Here is a 23,181-nt window from a genome sequence, read left to right as displayed (position 1 = left end):
GTCAGTCTCGAGCAAGGCAAACGCGCTAACTCCATGTTGTTGGGCCCCAGACCGACCGAAGATATGACCTGGAAAACAATCACATCTCCGGCAATGCACTACATTTATTCACCTTGGCTTTTCCAACTACACCTCCAAACCCCCGGTTGGATCTACCAACAAGGAAGACAATATGTTCACATATATGGGAAGTCACGATCTGCAGATTATCCTCCAATTACACACCATGCTAACTGGGAAAAATATTACAGGTACAGGTCTATCATCATCACTAAGGCAAAATCCTAGCATTCCCTAAACAGCAGCATATGTGGGAGTACCTTGACTACAAGTACTGCAGCGGTTTAAAAAGGCATCTCACAACCACTTTCTCAAGACCAATAAGGGATAGGGAATAAATGCTGGCCTTGCCAGAGCAGTGATGCACAGATCCTGAAAATGAATACAGGAAAGAAAATCTCCTGTTGCCTTGTGTTTTGTTTTACAAGGTAATGTTACTTGTCACTTCTTGACATAAGCAGCAAACAGCCTTTCATATGAGCAATGACTGTCGGTATATCTGGAACAGTGACTTGTAGCACTTGCGGTCAGTCACACAATGCTCTCATTTCTCCGTGATTAAAGCTCTGAAAGCCATGCTTTCACTGTAGGTTATTATTACATTTACTGCTAACACAGGACAGAATTTCATTCTTCGCTACCATCTTCAAGATAGTCACAATCTTCTTACACACCATACCAAGCATAATACTTTATGAACCAAAAACCTTCAACTGCATCCTTTCATGTTTTAGACCACGCATGAACTGGATAGCAATCTGTAGCAGGGATTTTCTTTCCAGTATCTCTTCCTCATCATTTGACCATGACAGACTTTTCTAACCATGACCAGATTTATTTTATTCGGCAAATATCCTTGACTGCATGGATGAGTTTTTTTTTTAATCACTTCATGGTCAACTCATTTTTTTTGTACTAAATGTATAGGTTTTGATTTCAGCTTGTACTTTTCAAGTTAATTAGTGAAAGTTATGATTTAACTATGGCTCAAAGTGCTGAAATTTCTAAATGCTAAAATGTATTATAACTATTAAAAATATTGCGATTTTAGCATAGGTGCAAATTTAAATCAATTTTATATAGGCAGGTCTCCGTGTACTCAATTTAATTTGAGTAATGGATTGTGCCGTATAATACACATCAAGAGGGATTGGAGAATGAGGGAGATGACTCATTTTCTTCCAACCAGCCCTATTGAATGTACTAAGATGATAGGTACCCAAATGTTCTCGTGCATAACTAATGTGAACACTAGATGGTCACTGCGATGGTAGATCCCGCGGCCGATTTTAAGCCTCGCCGGGCGATGAAAGGCCCTGGGAACGGGCCAATTCAAGCCCCACGATTCGGGGTGGAAGAAGCTGCTGTTGTTGCTGGAGCTCCCGAAAGCCAGTCACCAACCAGGGACTTGCGAGCTCCCGATGTTACCGTCCACAGGGCCCGCGGCCGAAGCCCCCGAAGCCCCGAGTGGGTTGCCGCAAAGCCACCACAGCCTCCGCAGTCAGCCAGCTCCGTGATGGTAAGTCCACAGGCTCTGCGACAGGGGTCCTCAAGGTCGATTTCAGTTGGAGGCCACCAGCTCCTCGATATTAGGCCTCAGCGCTATATATCAATTTTAATTTTCGCCATTTTCACTCTCTCAAGTCTTCCCCAGGCCCCAGGATTGTTATAGTAGTGTGTGTGTGTGTGTGTGTGTGTGTGTGTGTGTGTGTGTGTGTGTGTGTGTGTGTGTGTGTGTGTGTGTGTGTGTGTGATGAAAGGAGGGTGGGATATTGTGTCCGCCCCCATGTTTCAAAAGCGATTTCCGCCCATGGGTTTTAATCTCTGGCATTTTTCAACCATGTGCCTATCAATTACCTCCCCCCACCTTGACTGTGTCTACCTATCATGTGCCTTGCTTTGACCTCGCTCTTCTCTCGCCCAGCTTTCTTTTCCCTCCTCCCTACAATCAGTCTACAGAAGGGTCGCAACCCAAAAAGTCATCTATCCACGTTCTCCAGAGATGCTGACTGACATGCTGAGTTACTCCAGCACTTTGTGTCCTTTTTTGTCAACCAGTATCTGTATTTCCATGTTCCTCCAATCTTCATAACCTTTTGTCTCTTTCTACTGCTGATACTCGTTACCTCATTTAGTCTTCCCATTTTTCCTCACAAGATCAATACATATCTAAACATTTCCTTCCCTTCAGCAACATTTCTACAATATCTATTGTGCTGGAGTACCATGGCATTTACTCTTTTTAGCAAGTCTTGGGGAAACATCCAGGCTAAAAGCTGGTGGAGGGTTGGTAAAGATGTGATACAGTTGAACAAAGTCACTTTATCAATCACAAAAGTCCTTTTAAAATTAAAATTGCTGCTCCGAGGGGTTATTATTGAACTGCTTTCCATCATACTTCTGTGCAGTTTAATTGATAATTTAATTATTTGCTGCCTCTAATTAATCTCAATGATCACTCAATAGTTCCATTCCAACTGCATATTTCGTTACCAAAATGATGTTCTCAGCTTGTTGCAGGATAAATCATTGTTACAGCTTGGTCACCAGAGACACTAATGCCCAAGACGTCTAAAAAAAAGCATCCTTGCCAATTTGCTACATATTTTGGCTTATATTGTGGAAAATTGGCAAAATAACGTGAAACCACAAGATACAAATCTTTCTATAAACAATACCACTATAATAAAACCACAGAAACGATATATCCTCATGGATTTAATGTGTCTTTCATTTCGCCAAAATCAGTTATGGCGGTCACCAGACTGAAAACACAGAAACCAGGACCAGGTTTAATGATCTGAGTATCATCTCTACATTAGGTCCATATTCAAATATTTAGGGAAGCATCAATCTGTATGGACATCTTTTTAATTGGATATGAATTAATTTCCTGAGCAATTTGATTTTTATATTACTAGCATTTTGTTCTTTTTTTATTTGAAATTAGGTGCATTGACCTATTTTCTTTGCTTATCTCTCCCAATCGTTCATCATTATTGCTGAGACAAATAATAGACCTAAATCACACAATTTCTAAATTCTGCCCTAATAACTCTTTGGCAATTCATTTCATTCCAGAGAAATCAGAACAAACCATGGCCAGAAGAAAAAGACCAAGTCAAAGTGAGATGGTTTCTTTACAAACCATTGTGTGAGAGGATAATAATAATAATAATAATACATTTTATTTGAGGGCGCCTTTCAAAAGTCTCAAGGACACCTTACAGAAATTAACAAAAGTAAAAAAACATATAATCGGAATAAAATAAATAATAAAGACATCACCAATACACAAATTAAAGACACAATTCGATCCAAAGACAAAAAAAATCAAAAACACAATGTGAAGAAAGAGCAGCGGCAGCCAAACCGCGCCAGCGTACACTCTCCCTTCCGACAGCCATCTTGGTATGGTATGGTACAGAATGCAGTAGAACACAAATTGCTGGAGTCAGGCAGTATCCCTGGAGATAGGTGACGCAGGCCCTATTGAAGCTTTTCAAAAAGGGGGGTGGCATGACAGGATTACAAAAATGTTATGTAAAGTAATGTGTGCACAGCGCACATCATGAGTACGAAGCATGAAGTCACACACGGCCGGGGATCCAGGGCCCGCTTAAGGGCCCTGGAAGCTCTGGGGTCTTAGATGCTCTCTGGTGCATTCTGAACCTTATTTTGGAGCATTTTTGCACCAGATTTATGACCAATATTTCAGAAATAATTTTGATTGAGTGAAGAGTAAATGAGTGGGTGGAATGGGATGATTGGGGTCATTGTTGTATCCATTTTTTTAAATCAAGAATTGAAGTTGTCCTTGTTTTAATAATCAAGTTGTACTGTTGTGGGTGTGTGTGTTCTGGTAGAGATCTATCCCGTCGTCTCCAAAATCATCTTACCTGAAAAATTAATGCTTTATTTCTCGAGTTATTAATCAAAATGTTCAAAAATCTGAAAGAACTTAGAGAAAAAACACCTTGCTTTCGCTGATGACATGATGACGTCACAATGGATCTGCTTCGCACGACCTGCGCTATGTTCCACGTGCTGCGAGTGACGTCAAACCCTGCGACAACTCCCCCCCTTCCCGTACTCGGGCCCTGGAGCCTGCAGCCGGGAGCCGCCAGTCGGGAGCGATGGAGTATTGCATTCGGGAACCAGCCCTTCCGTGATGACCCCTCCCCCAGGGCTCTGGATTGTAGCCGCTGAACACGCAGTCCTTTGGTTGACGTGCGCCCCGCTGCCCACACCCTGGTCCCTCCCCCCCCCCTCCCCTACCCCAAGTCGTTCACGAACAAAAGTTTCCAGCACTTCCCTGCCTCCCTCAGCAGTGGGCTTTAAAAAAAAATCCAATTGCACTTCCCACCCATGTTGCAATAGAAATTTGCCCTCCCCCTCCTGTGAGGTGAAAAGTTCAGTGTTCCTGTGTCGTAACTTTGTATCGAAGTGTGTTGGAAGCTGGCAGTAATGATGTTAATTAAAATTGTGAATCAGAATATGTCTGCTTCTCCCAACGCAATATTCCACCACTCAGCCGTTCCTCCAACGCAACTTAACCCGTTCCCCAAGGTTAAGATTCCAGCACTCCCCTGCCTCCCTCAGCAGTGGACTTAAAATAAATTCCAATTGCATTTCTCCTGCCTGCCGCAGAAGTTCCAACTGCAATACCAATTGGCCCTTCCCCTCCTGTTGAAAAATCCCATTGAGGTGAAAAGTTCAGAGTGTTTCTGTCTTGCAACATTGTATCTAAGTGTGTTGGAGGCTGGGAGGAAGGATTTTAACAGTAAAAATCTTGTTAAAAGTTGGCATTTTTAAAACTTTAATCACGAATAACATGTGAAATATAGGATGAAATCTTCAGTGAAGCTGGTCACTGCTAGCCGAGCTATTGTGATGTCATCAGTTGAAGCTGGACATTTTAACTTCAAAGTCTTTTGATTTAAAAAATAATTTAATCAGTAATAAGTCAAGAATAAGTTGAGAAATAAAGCATAAAATGTACAGTGATCTCTGCCTAGAGGGGGAAAATGTGAATCAGAATATGTAAAAATGTGATCGTTACCGCGTAGTGTTTTTGCGAAGATGTGAAGACAACCACATATACACACACATACATACACACACACACATACAAGATGAGTCTTTTAATAAGTACTATACCAAGTGAAGACCCGTTGGGCCTGCTACCCCAACGCACCTGTTCCCTACCCATAGTCCCAACGGGAGGCGTGGTCCTCCAACTCAAACCGTTCCCCAACGTAAGATCCTGGCCTATATAGATAGATATAGGTAGATTTTGTTTTTCTAATTTAGTTCAATCCTTGCTTTAAAAAAAAGTTTCTACCACTGACAGCTGAATTCAAATAAAACATTCCAGTAAATTAATTGTTCATTAAGGTTGCCCTCCCGTCATTGTAACAATGTAGAGGAAGAACTAAAGGCTATTTTCTCTACTTGATGATTTGCAATTTAGTTACTGGTGCAAGTTCAAAGAAAATTGTTCTCAATGTACATTAGTAGATACAAATTCAGCTTTGAAAACATTTTAGCTATGCTACAGAATATTTTTGACAGAATACTTCAAAAGTAATGTTTAACATTACAACACTTCAGCATCAGAATAACATTATTTATTACTTGAAAAAGTTGCCATTTAGTGTCAATCTTTTTGTCCAGTAATATGTCAATTCGAAATAGAACAGGTGCAAAAACAGATAGGTAGCGAGATAAGATTAACCAGCTGTGAATGTTAAGTAACATGGATCAAAATGGCAGGAATATTGAGACATTGCAGATATGTATTTTATATTTGGCTGAACCTGTGAACCTGTGTGCCTGAGGCCTCTAACAATATGCTCCTGCAAGGGATGAGAGATCACATGAACTGCTGCAGCATCACAAGGACATACAGTACAGCTCTGCTGGAAAATCATGTTTTCGGAAAAGCATGGTCTTATGAATAATGGTCTTTCCTGACACGCCTCTCTCAATCGGCGCCACACATGTGTCCCAATTTTCCTGTTCCGAGGGAACTACAACTTCCATGATCCCTGCAGCCAAGCAAAAGCACTGGAGCCCATAATATCTTAGTAGCTATGACTAATGATAATGGAAATTTATTTGACAGATCAGTGAAAGTCCAAAGCTCTGAAAATGTTAGTTAATTATTGGAGATTTCAAGGCATGTAAACATATTTCCTTCTAATAATAGGAAACTAAACAATGTTTGCAGCAAGCACGATGGTGGCAAAATACTGTGTCTAACAGTCCTGGCGGAAGGCATGAGTGCCCTCAATTAAAATCAAGATTTTACTTTGCCAAGATATCAGAAAAGCAGCTTAACCCTTGAAACAACTAACCGCTCCTCACTAACAAATATAAATTGGATTTGTGGATTGACAGGAAGAGAGAGTAAGCATTTCATAAGTTTAACACGTTGTGTATGCAATTTTATTAGAACAAATTTTACAAAAGTAGCATAACGGTAGAAGAAGTTAAAATCCCAGATAAGGTACAGCACATTTTGTTCTTTGGCTATGCAGTACAAAAATAATAGTTAATCATCAGCTGAATTAGAACAATAGCAAAGGTCTATAAATAATTTGAATGCAGTGGACTTTCACTGACCTCAACTAACAGTGTTATAAATGTATTTTACGTAACCATAAGTCACTGGAGTGCTGATGACGAACACTAATGAAACCTTTCAAGAACTTGATCTAATATAGAAGGAGCTAAGTTCAATACCATAAATATAAATAAACTTATTGCCCTTTAAGATTATGTAATTTTGTGTAGGGGGGGGGGATGCTTAGATAATTGAATAAAAAGCTGGGCCGAGTATAACAATATGTATAACAGAAATATATGTGTCATTAATAGAGCCAGGATGTTTAGGCACTAGAAATCTCTGAAATAGGAAGGCAAATAGGCATAATAAAATTACAAAAAAAGCACGAGAAAGGCATGTATTGACAAAAAAAAGGCATAAAAAGATGTTTCCATTGCCAAAATATGGTTAAAAATGAAAATATAAAGGTATACTACATGTTGCCAAAGTTCCCTGGTTGCACATAATTACTAGCATATTTTTCAAATGATCTGGTCTTAAACTGTGCCATCTGTCAGACAGAATATGCTTCAGCAGGGCTCAAAATTAGCGGTTGCCTGGGTGCCACTGACCACCCAAAGTGCCACCGGCCAACCTAAACGGCGAGTCATTTTGCCCCGCTTGGCACGCAGATACTGGTTTAGATTAGATTAGATTTGATTATTGTCATTTCCCTGCAGTCATACATATAATAAAAAATGACAAAAACACACAATCAACACAAATTTAACATCCACCACAGTGAGTTCACCAAACACCTCCTCACTGTGGTGGAAGGCAAAATCTTAAAGTCTCTGTCTCTTCCCTCTATGCCGAGGCGATCCAGGCTCCAGATGTTGTGACCTCACCGGGTGATGGTAAATCCCGCGGATCAACCGTGCTCCGCGAACAGGCCGGTTCAAACTCCGCAGGTGGTCGCTGCCACCGCCACGGTTCCGGGGCCGAGTCGGGTCTCCGTTGCCGCCGACGCCGCCGCCGCCATAGCCCTGAGGCCGAGTCGGGTCTCCGCTGCCGCTACCACAGCTTCGGGGCCGAGTCGGGTCTTCGCTGCCGCTGCTGCTGCCGCCGCCGCCACAGCTTCGATGTCGAGTCGGGTCTCCGCTGCTGCTGCCGCCGCCACAACTCCGGGGCCGAGTCGGGTCTCCGCTGCCGCTGCCGCTGCCGCCACAACTCCGGGGCCGAGGTTATACCGAAGATAGTCACAAAAAACTGGAGTAACTCAGCGGGTCAGGCAGCATCTCTGGAGAAAGGAACGTGACGTTTTGTGTCGGCGACGGCTGAAATGCGTGGGAAAGATGCTAAGTGTGGCATGACGGAGGGTCGGAGCGAATGACGGGCCCCAAACAGCAGCGACAGCGACTCCTCCCGCACCCCGCCCGGCCTGATTGCGGCCACTGCCTGCAACTCCGCCAACGGCGCTTTCATAGAAACATAGAAAATAGGTGCAGGAGTAGGCCATTCGGCCCTTCAAGCCTGCACCGGTTTGTCTCTCAAAACAAAAGTGGGAGAGTCTAGAACTAGAGGTCATAGCCTCGGAATTAAAGGGCATTCATTTAGGAAGGAGAAGAGGAAAATTGTATTTAGTCAGAGGGTGGCTAATCTGTGGAATTTCCTGCCACAAAAGGCGGTAGAGGCCAAGTTTGTGGATATTTTTAAGGCCGATATCTATCTGATTAGTACAGGTGTCAGAGGTTATGGGGGAAAACAGCAGGAGAATGGGGTTAGGAGGGAGAGATAGATCAGCCATGATTGAATGACGTACACTAGGTGGGCCAAATGGCCTAATTCTACTCCTATTTCTTATCATCTTGTGACCTTATAACTGCACGTGTAACTGTTGCTGCTGCCACTGAATCTGAAAGGCTGATGGATGAGGAAAGAACCATAGCTGCCACATGCCTCCATTGCCTTACAGCAACAACTGACAGCTGCTTCATAATCCGAGCTTCCACTTTACATGAAGGTGATTGTTGTTCCAACGTGACGTACTGTTTGCCCCATTACATGCAACTTGAGGGAAAATTTGCAGAACCCTGGGATGTCATTGGAATTGCACAGAATCATGGAAGATGCCAGGAGACCCATTGCAAACATTGGAATTATTAGTAATGTCTCTCTCTCACACACACTCTCTCTCTCACACACTATCTCTCCTTGAAACACCATGAATTCCCTGTTCAGCAAATAAATGCAACGATCCTACATTCCTAATCCATCCTTTCCACTAAACCTGCTACTTTTAGACATACTCTTCCTCTCTTAGTTTCTCTGCATTTCCCAGTCGCTAACACATACTGTATTATGCATTTGATTATCTAGCCAAAACACTTCAGATCAAATTGCAGGACCAACTGTTATATTTCATAGAGTCATAGAATCACAGTATGGAAGCAGGCCATCATACAAACCAACCTCCCTTGCACTGACTCCATTTATACTTCATGCTGCCACGGCAAAGCCAGCAGCATAATCAAGGACGAGTCACACCCTGACCATTTCCTCTTCTCTCTCCCATCGGGCAAAAGGGATAGAAGTGTGAAAACGCACTTCTCCAGATTCAGGGACAGTTTCATCCTAGCTGTTATCAGGCAACTGAACCATCTTACCACAACTCGAGAGCAGTCCTGAACTACTATCTACCTCATTTGTGACCCTCGGACTTTCTTTGATCGGACTTTACTGTTTGTATCTTGCACTAAACGTTATTCCCTCATCATGTATCTGTGCACTGTGAATAGTTCCATTGTAATCATGTATTGTCTTTCCGCTGACTGGTTAGCACACTACAAAAGCTTTAACTGGTACATGTGACCATAAATTAAACTGAACGCATCCAAATGCTCATCTAGTTACTTCTTAATTGTTGTCTGTGACACTGCTTCTGATAAACCTACATTAAAAAAATCTAGGTTTATCTTGATGATACTTGCAACTATATTTATCACATTTTTACATTTTCTATGCTGCTCTTAATAGGGTGGCTCAATTGCACAGCTGATAGAGTTAGTGCCTCACAGCACCAGAGATCCAGGTTCGATCCTGACCTCAGGTACTGTCATTGTAGAGTTCACATGTTCTCCATGTGACCAAGTGGGTTTCCTCCTAATGTTCTGGTTTCCCCCCCACATCTCAAAGACCTGCAAGTTAATTAGTCTCTGTAAATTGCCCCTATTGTGGGGTGGAACATTGCAACCTTCACGTGGTCCACCCTGTTTCAACGAATGCAATCAACCCGGCGTGCACAATCAAATAGAACAGGTTGTCCTGCAACTTTACGCTGTGCACGCTATAAGCAGTAAGAAGAAGCCCCTATTGTGTAGGAACTGGATGGGAAAGTGGATCAATGTAGAACTAGTGTGAATGGGTGATTAAGGGTCAGCGTGGACTTGGTGGGCCGAAGGGCCTGTTTTCGTGATGTATCTCTAAATTAAACTAAACTAAACGCACTTATTAAATTTTTTTACATTTTCTGTGCTCTGACTTACAGCAAAGTTGATTTCTCAGGACACTGGCTTCATTTTTTTGCCTTGACATCTTGGGAGGGGACAGAATTTTCTTTGTTGGAATGTACATGTTCTGAACTCGGTTTCATCCTTTAACACCTCCCACTGCTCTGACGCAAGTCTAAATTAGCTGCTTGCTATCCATTTTTTGCCAAATAATTTCTGTGTCTCAGAAGATTGGCTTCATTCCAACCAGAACTTTTACTGCTGGTTTATTTTTAGTTCTTTTCCATTACAAAGAAATTATATTCACCGCTGCCGTTGTTGTGTTATTGTTGCCACCAGTACCAACCTCACAGTTTTATTTCATGAATCCATGTTCAGGACTGTCCCTTCTCTTGTTCGTTGGCAATGTATAGATTTTTTTCAAATGTTCTCTTGAATGCAATTTCTGCAAACTCATACTTTTATACTGCTTTTGTTAGAATAGTTGCAGTTTAGACTTACTGACCTTTCTTTTTTTGTCTCGGGAACAAAATTAGCCTGCTTATTTGTTTTTCTACCTTTTCTTAAACAGTCGATGGTTAGACCTGATGGTTTTTCCTAATTCCTTGCATCTTTCTTGGACATCACAACAAGATTTCTTTCTTCAACCAATATAAAACATCAGCAACCCTCCCACCGCATTCTTTTTTAATCCATCTGCATTTTGATAAAAATCCAAGTATTAAGTTGCTAATCCTTCTCTTCATTCGTTATGTTAAATAATAGCTATAATATCATGAACTTTCATCATGTATAACTGTATAAATTAGATAGCTATGAGATAGATATGCAGCAATAATTTTTACTCAATCAATTAACAGCAAATTGTTAGCCCAGAATTGAATTTTTACTTCACTCAGAAAATGTACACTCGGGCAAATTTATATTATAAAACTCTCTTGACTCTTGAATTTGTACATGGCCCATCTTAAAGTGAAAGATATTAAGTTTAAACATTTACAAATTTATTACTTCAGTCCTTACAAGTGACACTAAAGGTATGAGTGTTAGTGATACATTGATTTAGACAGGCCTCCAATGACACGCCGTTTTTTTTGCTATTACCAGCACAGTTAGAATTTTTGACAACTTTCAACACAACTCTCGGAATTTGGTTACAAATTCCTCAGTTTATCTGATGTTTTTAACTCTGTTACGAGTAATTACTGATGGAAGTTATAGAACAGGCACAAGGATTGCATGATGCAGCATGTTGGAATAGCAGTATAGATTAAAACAGAGTGCAAACTATATGTTCAGCTTTGTTCCACGATGCAGCGTACTCTGTCTAGGCCATGTCTTCAGCTAGGAGTGGAGGCCAAAGACTTCCTGGCAGCAAAAAGCAATTGACTAAAGGGCATCCTCACATACCTTTCAGCTTCCGTAATTCTACTTTCCTACGGTGAGCTGATGTGAGATTTGGACCAGGTGAATGCCCTTGTAATAAGTTGCACTCTTCCTTGAGACTGCTGCTATGTATTTGGACATGCACATTGGATCAGGTCTGCCGGGCTGCAAAATTGTAACACTGGGAGAGATTGGAATCTTGAGGAGGACTTTACAACCACATAATCAAAAGCAATAATAATTTGAGTTATCTACTTCAAACATAAATGCATTTTCGATAAACCCTCAGCCTCTTCAGAGATACTACTGCGATTCACTCCAAAACTTAACATAAATATCCATGCCATGTTCCTCTTGACCCTACGAAAATATATTCATCAACTGTAGGTAACTCAATTTTATCTGCCGATCCTTAATTGTTAATCTGCTTATTGAAGTCAAACTACATCTTGGCTTGTCAAATTTGCTGCTATGTTTATATTCTGTCTGAAGAGGAGGCTATGTATGAGTCAGTGTCGTAGAGTTGTTATTATTATTATTATTATATGACAGTTGATCCTCAACCCACGTGTAAATTGAATTTTTTTTAAATATTAAATATCGTACAGGACTGAAGCTGGTCCTTTGGTCCGTCATGTACATGCTAAACGTTTTGGCCAATTACACTGAATCACATTTCCCTGCATTAGGACTGTGTCCTTTTAGGCCATGTCTATAACAAGTGCCTTTCTAAATGTGGCGTAACTGTAGTGATTGTAGACGATTCCATCACCTGCTCTGGCAGCGAGTTCTGGATGTCAACAACACTCTGGTAAAACTATTTCCTTCAAATCCCTTTTAAAGATCCTTCCTTTATACTCTTTTTTTTATATGCCCATACCATGGAAATAGAATGTTGTCCATCTACCATTTATGTCTCACATAATATTATCTGCTTCTATCAGGTGTTGTTCAATGGCCGCAGCTCTGTGAAATATTCAAAGCATGAAAATATTGCATACTACTTCATTTTAGTGGACACTGCAATTGTACCAATCACCGTCAACACAATGTGCACATTCCACCTCACCATGTTAGTTTTTTGTAATATTTAACAGCAAGTATAAACATTTGAGAAGCAGAAAGCCACCAAAGAATTTTAACAATGGGCCGCAGTATACTGCACCAAATATGATTTTCAAGTAGGACAGGAAATCAACTTCTCGTATGGCATTAAACTCCCCGTGTTCAGTGAAGTTACATTCTTCAGTTATCTTATACTGATGTTCAAACTAAAGTGCTTTACATTAATGTGGAAGTAACCCAGTCACAAAACAGGTGCCTTAACAACTGTCTTATAGTGGGAAAGAAGAAAGCTAATTGGCCAACTATCCACTTGTTACATGTGGCAGATAGGAAAACTCAGAGGGAATTAAAACAAAAGCTTAAACAGATATTTTTTAAAAATTCAATTTACACGTGGGTTGAGGATCAACTGTCATATAATAATAATAATAATAAATTTTATTTATGGGCGTCTTTCAAGAGTCTCAAGGACACCTTACAAAAATTTAGCAGGTAGAGGAAAAACATGTAAGGGGAATGAAATAAATAGTAGAGACATGACTAGTACACAAAATAAAGACAGAATTCAATACAAAACACAATACGAGGCAATTAATGCACAGATGAAAAGGGAGGGGGACGTGGGGCTAAGGATAGGCAGAGGTGAAGAGATGGGTCTTGAGGCGGGACTGGAAGATGGTGAGGGACACGGAATTGCGGATCAGTTGGGGGAGGGAGTTCCAGAGCCTGGGAGCTGCCCTGGAGAAGGCTCTGTCCCCAAAACTGCGGAGGTTGGACTTGTGGATGGAGAGGAGACCGGCTGATGTGGATCTGAGGGACCGTGAGGGTTGGTAGGGGGAGAGGGGGTCAGTGAGATATGGGGGGGGGGGGCAGATGGTGGAGGGCTTTGTAGGTGAGGATCAGGATTTTGTAGTTGATCTGGTGGGAGATGGGAAGTTGTTTGAGGACTGGAGTGATGTGATGCCAGGATTTGGTGTGGGTGATGAGTCGGGCGGCTACGTTCTGGACCAGTTGTAGTCGGTTGATGTAGGTGGAGCTGATGCCAAGGAGAAGTGAGTTGCAGTAGTCCAGTCGGGAGGAGATGAAGGCATGGATGAGTCTTTCAGCAGCGGGAGGTGTGAGAGAGGGTCTGAGTATGGCGATATTGCGGAGATGAAAGAAGGAGGTTTTAATGACATGGCGGATGTGAGGCTCAAGGGCGAGGGTGGAATCAAAGATCACACCAAGGTTGCGGGCCTGGGGAGATGGGGAGACAGTGGTGCCGTCGATGGTGAGAGTGGGGTTATTGATTTTGCTGAGTGTGGCTTTGGAGCCTATGAGGATGAATTATGTCTTATCGCTGTTGAGTTTGAGGAAATTATGTTGTATCCAGGTTTTTATAGCTGACAAACAGGAGTTGATATAGGAGGGGGGGGGGGGGGGGGGGGGGGGGATTTGGTGCCGAGGTAGATCTGGGTGTCATCAGCGTAACAGTGGAAGTCCAGGTTGAAGTGGCGGAGTATCTGACCAAGGGGGAGGATGTAGATGATGAAGAGGAGGGGGCCGAGTACGGAGCCTTGGGGAACGCCTTGAGTGACTGTGGCTGTAGCAGAGGTGTGGTTGTGGAGAGAGATGAAGTGGGATCTGTTGGAAAGCATCATCCACATTACCCTGGCACGCTTCATTTTACAGCATACAAAGGTTTACAATGTTGACATTACCCCCTAAGTGCAAGTAACCCCCAAAAATGGTTTAAGATTGTCTACATGGAGAAGCAGGAGCGGGGTTAACGCGGGAAACCAAAATTACTGCATCATTTAAATAAAGATCTTTGACAAGTAGCAATCAAATAGAAAGTTACTTCCCATTCTCGTAATTGTACAGAAAATGTGTCAAATACGATGCATGGATACAGAACGTTGTGTTTGCATATCACATTCCTCTGGGATAGTAACAAACCATAAGGTTGATATTAAAAGGCACCGAGATGAAATAAGAATTACAACAAATACTGAATTGCTGCGGTAATTTTGATTTGCTTCGAGATATTGTCAATCACACATCAGTTTCTGTGCAAACTTGTTAAATTCACTCCTACCTGAAAAGATGGCCGAGGCGTTCATCTCTTTGGTCCGGATGAGGATAAGAAGATAGACCAGGATGGCAAGCGCTGTTATCTGTCTCCCTGGACTTCCATCGAACAGGGTCATCGTGCAAGTGCGATGAGAAGTTCACATCGTTTCAAATCGGTCTTTGCACGCCCATTTCTAAGTGACGTTGGTCTCAGGGGTCCAGCAACGACTCAAAGGTCCAGCAACGTCTCAGAAGTCCAGCACACGTCCGGGGAGTGCTACGCCAGGAAAGGAGAGGATGCTATCCACGGTCAACTCCCTTCCAGGAGATCCAGGGTCCACAACCAATGTCTCTTTTAGGCACTGGCACAAAATCGACAACACGCCCGCCTGATGAACGTGTGCGATAATGCAATCCAACCCAGCCCGAGGAAGAATCGCCTCACTCGCCCCTTGAGCGTGCAGATAGAACACAATCCTGGGAGCACGCGATAGGATCTACCCCAGGGAGCGCGTGGGAAAGGATGGCAACTACTACTGGGAGCACGCAGGATGGGATGGAACCCTATCCCAGCGCGCACGCGAGATGGGATAGAACACTACCCCGGGGAGCACGCTGGGTGGAATAGGACACTACCCAGGCGAGCACCCGCCCCGGGAATGGATGGAACACTGCCCCGGGGAGCACGCGGGAAGGAATAGAACACTATTCCGGGGAGCACGCGGGAAGGAGTGGAACGCTATACCGGGAAGCACGCGGGATGGAACCCCGCCCTTAACTCACGGGATGGAATAGAACACCACCCTTGGGCGCACGCGGGAAGGAGTAGAACGCTAGCCCGAAGGCACAAGGACAGCAGGATCTTATTACCTGACTGGTACACATACAATTTCCCGAGAGCAAGCGAGTCCAAATCACATTGCGAGTCAGAGCTACCGATTTTCGTGGGTTTTTTTCTTGTTAAAGGTCCAGTTCTGCCTGAAAGTTTTTACTGCAATTACAATCTCTTCATCATAACGTCCAAGTGTTGTTTTATGCTGCGTTATATCCTACGTGGCTTCTCGCCCCACCTGCTGCAAAGTTCTTTGACAAAGCATATCCAAAAAATACAAACTTGAATTGTTTCCATCCCGCATCTTTCCGCTTTTGACTTCAATAGCTGTTGATCGCAGTTTACTTGCGTGTGCCTTTTGGGGGTGTGGTTCTTAATTTCCTTCAAAATTATTTGGTCCCCAGTTTGAGAAGAGTTGGGAGGAAATTGTGACTTTTAGATGTTCAACGCCCAGACATTGCTTTTCGTTTCTTGCTGCATGTGGAGCGGTAACACTTAGTCTGACTTAATTGGTCTACATTATCCACAACCCTATTCTTTTTATTGCAATTTGCCAAGGACGAGTACTTTAAAACGTGTCACGCTCGATTTTGTTTAAAAAATAATCACGGTGTTGCGCAATTCAGACATTCCCTGCCGCGAACTAAATGCTGCTCAAAAAACGATTTGATTATTTCGATTTTGTCGCTTTGGTGCAGTCTGGATTTAGAAAAATGTTAGTGTTGCTTTAATTCCCAATTTGAGGAATATTTGCCTCTGGCACTGGTTTTTTTCCATCACTTGCCGCCCCCGTAATTTTTGCAGAATTCCCGTTCTCCAGGGACGGTGAATGGATGTCGTGTTACTCCTTGTCAGTTTCACAGGCAGATGGAAATAAATATTCCCGCCCACTGCTTCCAACTCTTGTACAACTCCAACACTGCTGCCAGTCCCTGTAACGCCACCACTGCCCTTCGTCTTTGCCTCCTCCAGAGGTGTTCGCTAATCCTGATAGCTCACGGTTGTTATTTTTTCTTCCAACTCTAACCAAGAAACGTTAAATCATTGCGAAATAGAGAGAGCAAACACTTTCCTATTTCAGATGTTTCGCCTTCATGTCACAATCTCGTTACCGCTTCCACCAAAGTGTTTGATGACTTTAGAATCTTCGGATTAAAAAAAACCACCTTATTGCGACTGTTTTGGTGGATGGGTTGACACCACCAGAGCGTCAGCAGCTGTGGGTGGAACCGATTGTAATCCTATTTCTTCCACCAACCTTGAATTAATGGAGGCTGAAGCAATTCCAGTCTCTGGCGAACCAGTAATCTAAGTACTCGCATTCAGAAGCGTAAAATTATGTACGTAGCGAGAAAGGGAGAATGCATTTAAACATATACTGTTGTTGCAGCTCACGGTACAAGGAAATAGGACTGGGAGATACTTGAAAATGAGAGCCCAAGAAAGGTGAGAATCCGCCCTGAAATAATTCAGTGTCCGCAAGCAAACTTACGCACCTGTGACGCCTATTGTTGTTTTGCCAAGAAACCTAAGCATTCTTGTCCCAGTCGCGGTTTTTTAAGTGCACAGTGCCCGTCTCCTGAAACCCTGGGCACTTGATGTTGCTTTTTTTTTAGTTTCCAGATAAATGTGTCAAAACAGGGGTTTTCCATGGTAGCCCTAATTTGCACCACAAACACTTAAAATCTTAAATTTGTGCTAAATGGAGAGACAGCAATTCGTGGTTGGCCAGGTGCTGAATGGTATAAAGTCATTTCAGATATATATGTTTTTACTGCATTACTAATGTTAGGTAAAAATTCATAGGACTGCAACGCACGCCCACTTGTGGTACAACACGACATTGCAGCTTCGTCTTCCTCTTTTTTTTGTGTGGAAGGGAACTGCAGATGCTGGTTTAAACTGAATGTAGACACAAAAAGCTGGAGTAACTTAGCGGGTCAGGCGGCATCTTTGGAGAAATGGAATAGGTGACGTTTCGGGCCACGTATTCCTTTTCCCCAGAGATGCTGCCTGACCCGTTGAGTTAATCCAGTTTTTTGTGTCTTGTTCCTCTTTTTTGTATATATCAACGGTCATGTATCAATCTCGAAAAAAGATTAATGCGTGATGTTCAAAAATCGTAACTCCTTAAGTTTCAATTGAATTTATCTCAACAGGCGGCACAGTCAGCAGAGCTGCTGCCTCATCAGCTCCAAAAACCTGGATTCAATCCTGACCTAGGGTGCTGCCTGTGTGGTTCTCTCTGTGACCATGCGGATTTCCTCCAGGTGCTCCGATTTCCTCCCACATTCCAAAGACTCATCAGCTTCAAGGTTAATTGGCCTCAGCAAATTGCCCCTTCTGTGTAGGCAGTGGATGAGAAAGTGGAAATACATAGTGTAAATGGGTGATCGATGGTCGGCGTGGGCCTGGTGGGCCAAAAGACCTGTTTCCTTGCTGCATCTGGAAACTCAAGCTAAATATTAGATCAACAAATTTGAGGTAGTATAATTATAAAGACATATTGGGGAAAATAAATATAGCAATACATTTGTCTTTTCTTGCAAAGCCACATTGGGGGAAAGGAATATATCTCCTCAATCATCATTGTATATATCAAATATAGATCAATCCAGAAGCTGATTTAAAAGATTTGAGGTAGTTATGGAAAACAATAAAGTTGGTCCTCAAGTTAAGGTGTTCAATTGGGAGAAAGACAGATTTCAATATTGTAAGAGAGGACCTTGCAAAAATAGATTGGGAGCAGATACTTGCAGGCAAAATGACAACTGACAAATTGGAGACTTATAAAAGAGAATTAGTAAGAGTTCAGGGCCAGCATGTTCCAGTTAAGGTGAAAGACAAATTTGCGAGATTATGGGACCTTGAATGACAAAGGATCTTGAAGATTAGATTGGAAAAAAATAGGAAGAATGTGGAAGGTCTTAACAATTGAAATCAAGGATGTTTTTTAAAGTGTACAGTGTATAGAAGAGCACTTACAAACAAAAATAGGAGGCAAAGTGGCTGTGGAATATCTTTGATTGAAGGGAATCCCAAGGTGAGAGGAAGGAGATTTTAAAGGCATTTGATAACAACATTTTTTTTCACAGAGTTATTGATATCTGGCATTTGGTACCAGAGGAGATGGTGATATCAGACACAATTACTATGTTTAATAGATATTTAGACAGACACTTGAAGAGGCAAAGTATAGGACATATACCTTATGTGGACAAAAAGGAATAGTGCAGATAGACAAAGAGGTAGACATGGATGTGGTAGGTCGACGACCCGTTTCTATTCGACACAACCCAGTGAGTTTATAACTCTTTGTCAACTGCTTGATTGTATTATGATTTTTAAATTCCCTATTATTGTTGCTGTTTGAATTAGACTTCAACATTTTCCCAGTAATAGTTGTTAGGCTCAGTGGTCTATTGCTGCTGGTTTAGTTCCTCCCTCTCTTAAATAGGGGAGCCATGGCTGTGGGCTTTCCAATGTTGAAGGTTCTCAGAATCTAGGGAGTGCATCTTTTCAGCATTTTCTTCAGGGACTCTTTAGATCTCTCAAGATCCTTACAGCCAGGGTGTCATAGTCCTCCAACACAGTCTTGGGTTACATTAATCGTGTGAGACCTCAACATTTACTCCAGATCCCATGAAGTTTCAAGGCATCAGACCGAGTGCGAGCAGAATTAATATCACCTCTTCATCCATAGCAGCAGGAGAGACTAAATTGCATGATTCAATGCTGCGTGTCGTCGGCCAAATGCAGCACAAAGCGAGGACCCATATCATATCAACTCTATAGGCCTTCTGATAAAATACCTTCACCTGGAACATTAACTCTGTTTCTCCTTCCACAGACTTGCTGAGGGTTTCTAGTATTCTATGTTTCTATTTCGTATATTCCAACGAATGGAGTTTTATTTTATTTTCAGTGACTTTCTGGGCCAAGCACGTTCTGGCTGCAAGAATAAGACCACAAATCCCAGAAAGCACTTCGGTCGATCAGTTGCTTGTGGCTGCTTCCCAGGGTATGACTACAACTCCCAGAGAGCACTTCAGTAGACCAGTTGTGTAGGAAAGAACTGCAGATAGACACAAAAAGCTGGGGCGACTCAGCGGGACAATCAGCTGCTTGTGGCTGCTTCCTGGGTTGGAATACAAATCCCAGCAAGCAACTGTGATATCTTCTGCTCAGACACAGAACACGAGTTGACTCACTGGTGACCGGAAATCGACTGCACAGTATGCTGTGGTTTATTTAATCATTTACAATCCTCCGACCAAAGGGGGCGCTATTACAACTCCTCCCATCTTAATGAGAAAGTTATCACCTTGTTTACATTTTTGAATATAATATTGTTGACATTTTTGAATATAATAAAACGGTATGAATTTATTACAATCTTGTCTGATAGTTTACTTGTATATAACTTGAATAAAATGAGGGCATCATGCATATATGTTGCATATACAATGATATGTGCATTTCACAAAATAAACTTCACAAATTAAACTTAACCATTGGGTTTCTCCTTCTTTCTGGATATCTTCCCTGACCAAAAGTTTCTGACTGTTGAGAACCACATGGACTCATTTTTTGATCGAGTCAAGTCTTCCTTTTGTCCTACATTCATAGATTTCAGTCCATCAGTCAATATTGTTTGACTGTCAACCACACTTGAACCTCCATTTTCAGGCTGGTTCAAACTCTCACTATCTTGGAAACCTTCTTGTACCATTTCTGGTACATCCGTCGGTACCTGTACTTGAGTGGTAACCAAATTATCTGACTCTTCTAATTGATCTGATTACAAACCTGTCTGTGCTTGCATTGGCATGACATGGTCAATGTGTACTTTTCTCACCTTTCCACTTCCAAACATCTTGACCAAGTATGTCCGTGGTCCGCACTTTCCCACTACTCTTCCAGGTAATCACTTTACCCAATTCTGATGATGGTATTTCACCTTTACCTTCTGATTCAACTCAACACTCCTTCCCTTTACTTCTGTCATGATATGCTTTTTGTTTCTCCTGTTTCTCTTCTTCTGTTTGAGCCAAGTTTGGTTTCAACAGTGAAAACCTTGTTCTTGGTTTTCTCTTCAAGAACAGTTCAGTTGGCGTTTGACCCGTAGTGGTGTGAGGTGTGTTTCGATATGTAATCAGAAAGTTAGCTAGTTTGTGAGACAGAGACAAGTCTTTTCTTTGGATTTGGATCCAGCAGTTGTTTGACTAATGTGCGCTTCACAATTTGCACTGTGCGTTCTGCTGCTCCATTTGAAGCGGGATGGTATGGAGCGACTCTAGTGTGTTTTACACCATTCCCTTTCATGAATTGTGCAAGTTCTTGTGAACAGAATTGAGGTCCGTTATCAGACCCAATTTCCTCTGCAAATCCATAGGACGCAAACAATCCTCGCAAAATGTCTATCATTTTGCTGGATGTCATTTTGTCCATCAGCAACAACTCAACCCACTTGAAGTGACTATTAATCACAATGAACAATTGTTGTCCATCTATCTCTGCAAAGTCAACGTGTAATCTTTGCCGCAATCTAGCCGGCCATTTCCATGGCTGTAGCAGTACTGTTGGTGGATTCTTTCCAACTGCTTGACATAGAAAATAGGTGCAGGAGTAGGCCATTCAGCCCTTCAAGCCTGCACCGCCATTCAATATGATCATGGCTGATCATCCAACTCAGTATCCCACACCTGCCTTCTCTCCATACCCCCTGATACCTTTAGCCACAAGGGCCACATCTAACTCCCTCTTAAATATAGCCAATGAACTGCCCTCAACTACCTCTGTGGCAGAGAATTCCAGAGATTCACCACTCTCTGTGTGAAAAGTGACATGTGCTACACTCTTTCACCATTTGTACTGTGTCCTTATCTAGACCAGGCCACCATAGATAGTTTCTAGCTAGACTCTTTGTTAAACACATTCCTAAATGCTGATCATGAAGATCTCCTAGCAATTTTACTCCATATCTTTCAGGGATTACAACTCTCGCTCCCCACATGACACACCCTTGGTCTACTGAGAGTTAATTCCTACGTACAAAGAATGGTTTCAGTTCCGCTTCTGAATCCGGCAATTTGCATAGCCATCCATTTGTAACATACTCCTGCACTCTTGACAAAAGTCTGTCAGTGCGAGTAGCCTTCCAAATGTCCCCTGATGTGATGGTTAACTCATCTACATGAGGCAAATAAAACACGTCCTCTCTGTTTGGGGTAACCTCCAATTCCAAAGGTAATCTAGACATGGCATCAGCATTGCTGTGCTGTGCTCTGCTGCCTTACCATACTGAATATCATACTGGTATGCACACAATATCAATGCCCACCTTTGCATTCTGGCTGCTGCCAGAGTTGGTATGTGTGCTTTTGGATTTAGGATCACTGTCGATGGCTACCATTCAGTATTTGTGAAACCTCCTAAAGCCAAAAATCAATGCAAGAGTCTCTCGCTCTATTTACGCATAATTTCTCTCACTGGCACTGACTGAGTGTTCTAGACACAAATGCTATTGGCCTCTCCTCTCCATTTTCTAGCACATGAGAGATCAAAGCACCAACACCGTATGGTGAAGCATCACATGTGAACTTCATTGGCTTATTGACATCGTAATGAACCAGTATTGTACTCTCTGCCAACTGAGCTTTACATGCCTCGAAGGCTTGGTCACATTCACGTGCCAACTTCCGTGGTACATTTTTTCTCAAGAGCTCGTTCAAGGGATGTAAACAGGTGGACAAATTTGGCACGAACTTCCCATAATAATGCACTAATTCTTAAAATGATCGGATCTCAAAGGTGTTTCTGGGAGTGGGCGCGATCTTGATCACATCAACTTTACCCTTGGTGAGGTGTAGACCATCCTTGTCTATCTTATGACCCAAGTACTCTACCGAGTTCTGAAAGAACTCACACTTTTGTGCCTTCACTCTTAAACTGTGTGTTTCAAGGCGTTTGAGTACTACTGCCAACCTTTCATCATGTGTCTGCCTCTCGTGGGGGGGGGAGAGTGCAGTGGAGAGATAAGTTTATTTGGCCTTCCATCACAGCGATGTGATGGATGTTTATGTAAATTATGTTGTGTCTTGGGTCTATGTGTTTGTAATGTATGGCTGCAGAAACGGCATTTCGTTTGGACCTCAAGGGATCCAAATGACAATTAAATGTATCTTGATCTTGATCTTGATCTTGCCTGTCCAGGGCTGAGATGAGGATGCCATCCAAGTAACACACCACCCCTTCAATTCCCTCTAGAATTTGTGTCATCACCCCTTGAAAAATCCCTGGGGCTGATGATATGCCAAATGGGAGCCTATTGAACTGAAACAATCCCTAATGCGTGTTGATAGTCAGCTTGGATTTAGATTCGTCATCTACACCTAACTGCAAGTGGGCATTTGTCAAGTCCATTTTTGTGAGGACTTGGCCGCCTGTGAGGGTGCTAAATCTTCTGCCGTTGGTAGGGTATCTGGTATGCTACCTTCCAGTACCTGGTTTACGGTTACCTTATAATCCCCACAAAGTCTAACAGTACCATCAGGTTTAGGTACAACTACAATGGGTGTTGCCCATTCACTACTTTCTACCTTACTGATAAAGTTCTCAGCTACAAGTCTTTTCAGTTCTTTCTCAACCTTGTCCTTAAGTACATACGGCCCTGGTCGCTGAACACCTTCCGATGTTGCTCGATTACGTCCTCCGGACACTTGAAT

General features: G+C 42.4%; 1 protein-coding gene across 1 annotated transcript in view; it reads right to left on the bottom strand.

The window, feature by feature from the left end:
* eva1c (eva-1 homolog C (C. elegans)) overlaps nt 1-16,598 on the bottom strand; it is a 67,641-nt gene extending 51,043 nt beyond the window's left edge. Inside the window, exon 1 of the mRNA XM_055645063.1 lies at nt 14,648-16,598. Coding sequence (XP_055501038.1) covers nt 14,648-14,759 — 112 coding nt within the window. The 5' untranslated portion in view covers nt 14,760-16,598. The remainder of the gene's footprint in view (nt 1-14,647) is intronic.
* Between the last annotated feature and the right edge of the window lie 6,583 nt (nt 16,599-23,181).

This window comes from Leucoraja erinacea, chromosome 13 (genome assembly GCF_028641065.1).
Source record: "Leucoraja erinacea ecotype New England chromosome 13, Leri_hhj_1, whole genome shotgun sequence".
Classification (NCBI taxonomy): domain Eukaryota; kingdom Metazoa; phylum Chordata; class Chondrichthyes; order Rajiformes; family Rajidae; genus Leucoraja; species Leucoraja erinaceus.
This window is presented reverse-complemented; position numbering and strand designations above follow the sequence as displayed.